General features: G+C 39.6%; 1 protein-coding gene across 1 annotated transcript in view; it reads left to right on the plus strand.

Moving 5' to 3' along the window:
• The window catches only part of LOC106873305 (rho guanine nucleotide exchange factor 10), a 43,575-nt gene that overhangs the window by 13,593 nt on the left and 27,098 nt on the right, over window positions 1-2,884 (plus strand). The window contains exons 5-6 of the mRNA XM_014920618.2: window positions 1,404-1,496; window positions 2,630-2,836. Of these exons, the coding sequence (XP_014776104.2) occupies window positions 1,404-1,496; window positions 2,630-2,836 (300 nt within the window). The remainder of the gene's footprint in view (window positions 1-1,403; window positions 1,497-2,629; window positions 2,837-2,884) is intronic.

The following is a 2,884-nucleotide window of genomic DNA, read 5'->3' on the forward strand; positions in this document are numbered from 1 at the left end:
TATATATATATATATATATATGTATGTATGTATGTATATATTTGTGTGTGTGTTTGTGGTTGTCCCCCTGCCATTGCTTGACAACCAATGCTGGTTTGTTTATGTCCCCGCAACCTAGTGGTTTGGCAAATGAGACCGATAGAATAAGTACTAGGCTTACAAAGAATATGTCCTGAGGTCCATTCCTTCGATTAACACCCTTTAAGCAATTCTCCAGCATGGCCACAATCAAATGACTGAAACAAGTAAAAGAATAAAAGAATGTAAGTATATACCATTATAATCATCATCATCATCATCATCACTAAAAGTGGTTTGACAGGAGTTGAGAAGCTGGAGAACTGCACCAGACTCCTTTGTCTGCTTTTGCATGGCTTCCATGGTTCACACACGCACACACACACATACACACACACACACACACACACACACACACACAAGTGTACACACCACTTGGACAAGCACACATCAACTGCATCATTCTAGCATTTGCATGCACACATAAACAAGCAATAGCCTCACACACATATACACACATCCATATGCACAAACACGCACACACACACACACACACACACACACACACACACTCACACACGTGTACACACAAATACATGAAAGACACATCACTCCACACAGTACATGCACTAGATTACCTGTACACATACACACACATGCTCTCATACACACATACACACAAGCCCATGCATTTGCCCAAACACACATACACGTGATAACCTCACACACATGTACACACATTCATATGCATGCACACATACGCACACACGCAAACATGCACACACACACATACACATGCACACAGACACACACACATGCATGTGCACACACACCCACACACACACATACACACGCAAATACATGAAACACACATCACTCCATGCAACACATGCACTAGATTACCTGTATGCATACACACACAGACCCATGCACACACACACACACACACACACACACATATGCACACAGATGCACACATACACAAACACACATACATAAAAACAGAAGGTATATTTATTTCTTTATTGCCCACAGGGGGCTAAACATAGAGGGGACAAACAAGGACAGAGAAAGGGATTTAGTCGATTACATCGACCCCAGTGCATAACTGGTACTTGTTTGATCAACCCCCAAAAGCATGAAAGGCAAAGTCAACCTCGGTGGAATTTGAACTCAGAACATAACGGCAGGTGAAATACCACTAAGCATTTCGCCTGGCATGCCAACGATCCTGCCAGCTCATCACCTTAAACAGATGGTATATTAATCCTCACTTGATCGATCCCACTTAGTTTGAAATGATGTTGATATGTACATTGATGAATTCTGTTTTAATTATTAATCAACCAGCTAATTATAAGAAATATCTGTTTGATCTTTTATAGCAAAAGGAAACCAGTAGTCTAGACCGTCTGTCAATATTTGCCCTGATGGTGAAGCCAATTCAAAGATTCCCACAGTTTATCATGTGCCTTCAGGTAAGGAATTTTCCATTGAGATGTCTTTGATAGCTTCTGTTTAGTAGTAGTAGTAGTTGTAGTAGTAGTAGTAGTAGTAGCAGCAGCAGCAGCAGCAGCAGCAGCAGTAGTAGTAGTAGCAGTAGTAGTAGTAGTAGTAGCAGCAGCAGCAGTAGTAGTAGTAGTAGTAACAGTAGCAGTAGTAGGTGGTGGTCGTGGTCGTGGTGGCAGTGGCGGCGGTGGTGCTAGTTGTAGTAGTTGTTTTTGTTGTTGTTTAATGAAAGTGTGTAGCCTTTTGGTTAGCATGTTCGGCTCTTGTTTCTAAGTTCATGGGTTCATTTCCAAGACCAGGAGCAAATTGTGCACTTAATCCTTTAGTATTTAAGCTGACCACATCAGGCCCAAATATTCTACCTGTTTTATTTCAAACTCACTAGATCCAGTCTCTCATACCTACCCTACAATGTCACTATAAATATATAAGCAATCACATCATTGAAGTCTTGATTCTATGAGTTACGCAACTACATAAACACCATCCCCACCAGAGCTGTAGCCCAGAGTCAGTACTGACCTCCACCAAACCTCTAGTTAAAGAGCATTCCTGACTTGACCAACCTATCTTTGTTTCAAATGCAATGTTTCTATATTAAAAAAGTAGGAAAGGACTTCAGAGAGACTTGCTGCTATTTCTGAAATTGAGTGATTTCATGAAGGCTCTAATTGAACAGACTCTCCAATTCTGACCATCTCTTAATTACTTTTTTTTCAAATGCAATATATCTAAGACAACATTATCCAGTATAGCCCTCTTCTATTTCAATAAAATACAGTATCATTTGAGGAAAATTCGATTATTATTTCTAGCAACTTCATAGGCTACATAGAGGCTTGCTTGTTAGTTCATTATAATAATGACGATGATGAGGATAAAATTGATGAAGATAATAATTTTTGTTGATTAGCCCTAGGTCAATAGATCTTATGATCAAAGCCCTGACCATTCTACTTTGATTTCAGGCATAATGCTTCTCGGATTACATTAGCAGTCTGAATGGTTACTTAGAGGCTCCCTTTGCCAAATTATGTAGTTGTATAGAAGGATTAACATGTTAATCATTATCAATATTCACTTTGTTGTTTCTTCATGTCAGGATCTGCTTAAATACACACCCAAGGGTCATGAAGACCGAAAGGCCCTCCAGCTTGCTGTGACCATCCTGGAGAATCTGGCTCTCAAATTGAATGATCGGAAACGAGAGAGTGAGAAGAAATTTGCAGCCAAACAACTATCGGTGAAGATTCGAATGTCCGCTTTCCATAACTCCTTCTTGATCCGTGAAGATGACATGTTTCATATCGTAAGTTTGTTGTTGTTGTTGATGCTGATATATATATATATATATATA

This window comes from Octopus bimaculoides, chromosome 6, assembly GCF_001194135.2.
Source record: "Octopus bimaculoides isolate UCB-OBI-ISO-001 chromosome 6, ASM119413v2, whole genome shotgun sequence".
NCBI lineage: Eukaryota > Metazoa > Mollusca > Cephalopoda > Octopoda > Octopodidae > Octopus > Octopus bimaculoides.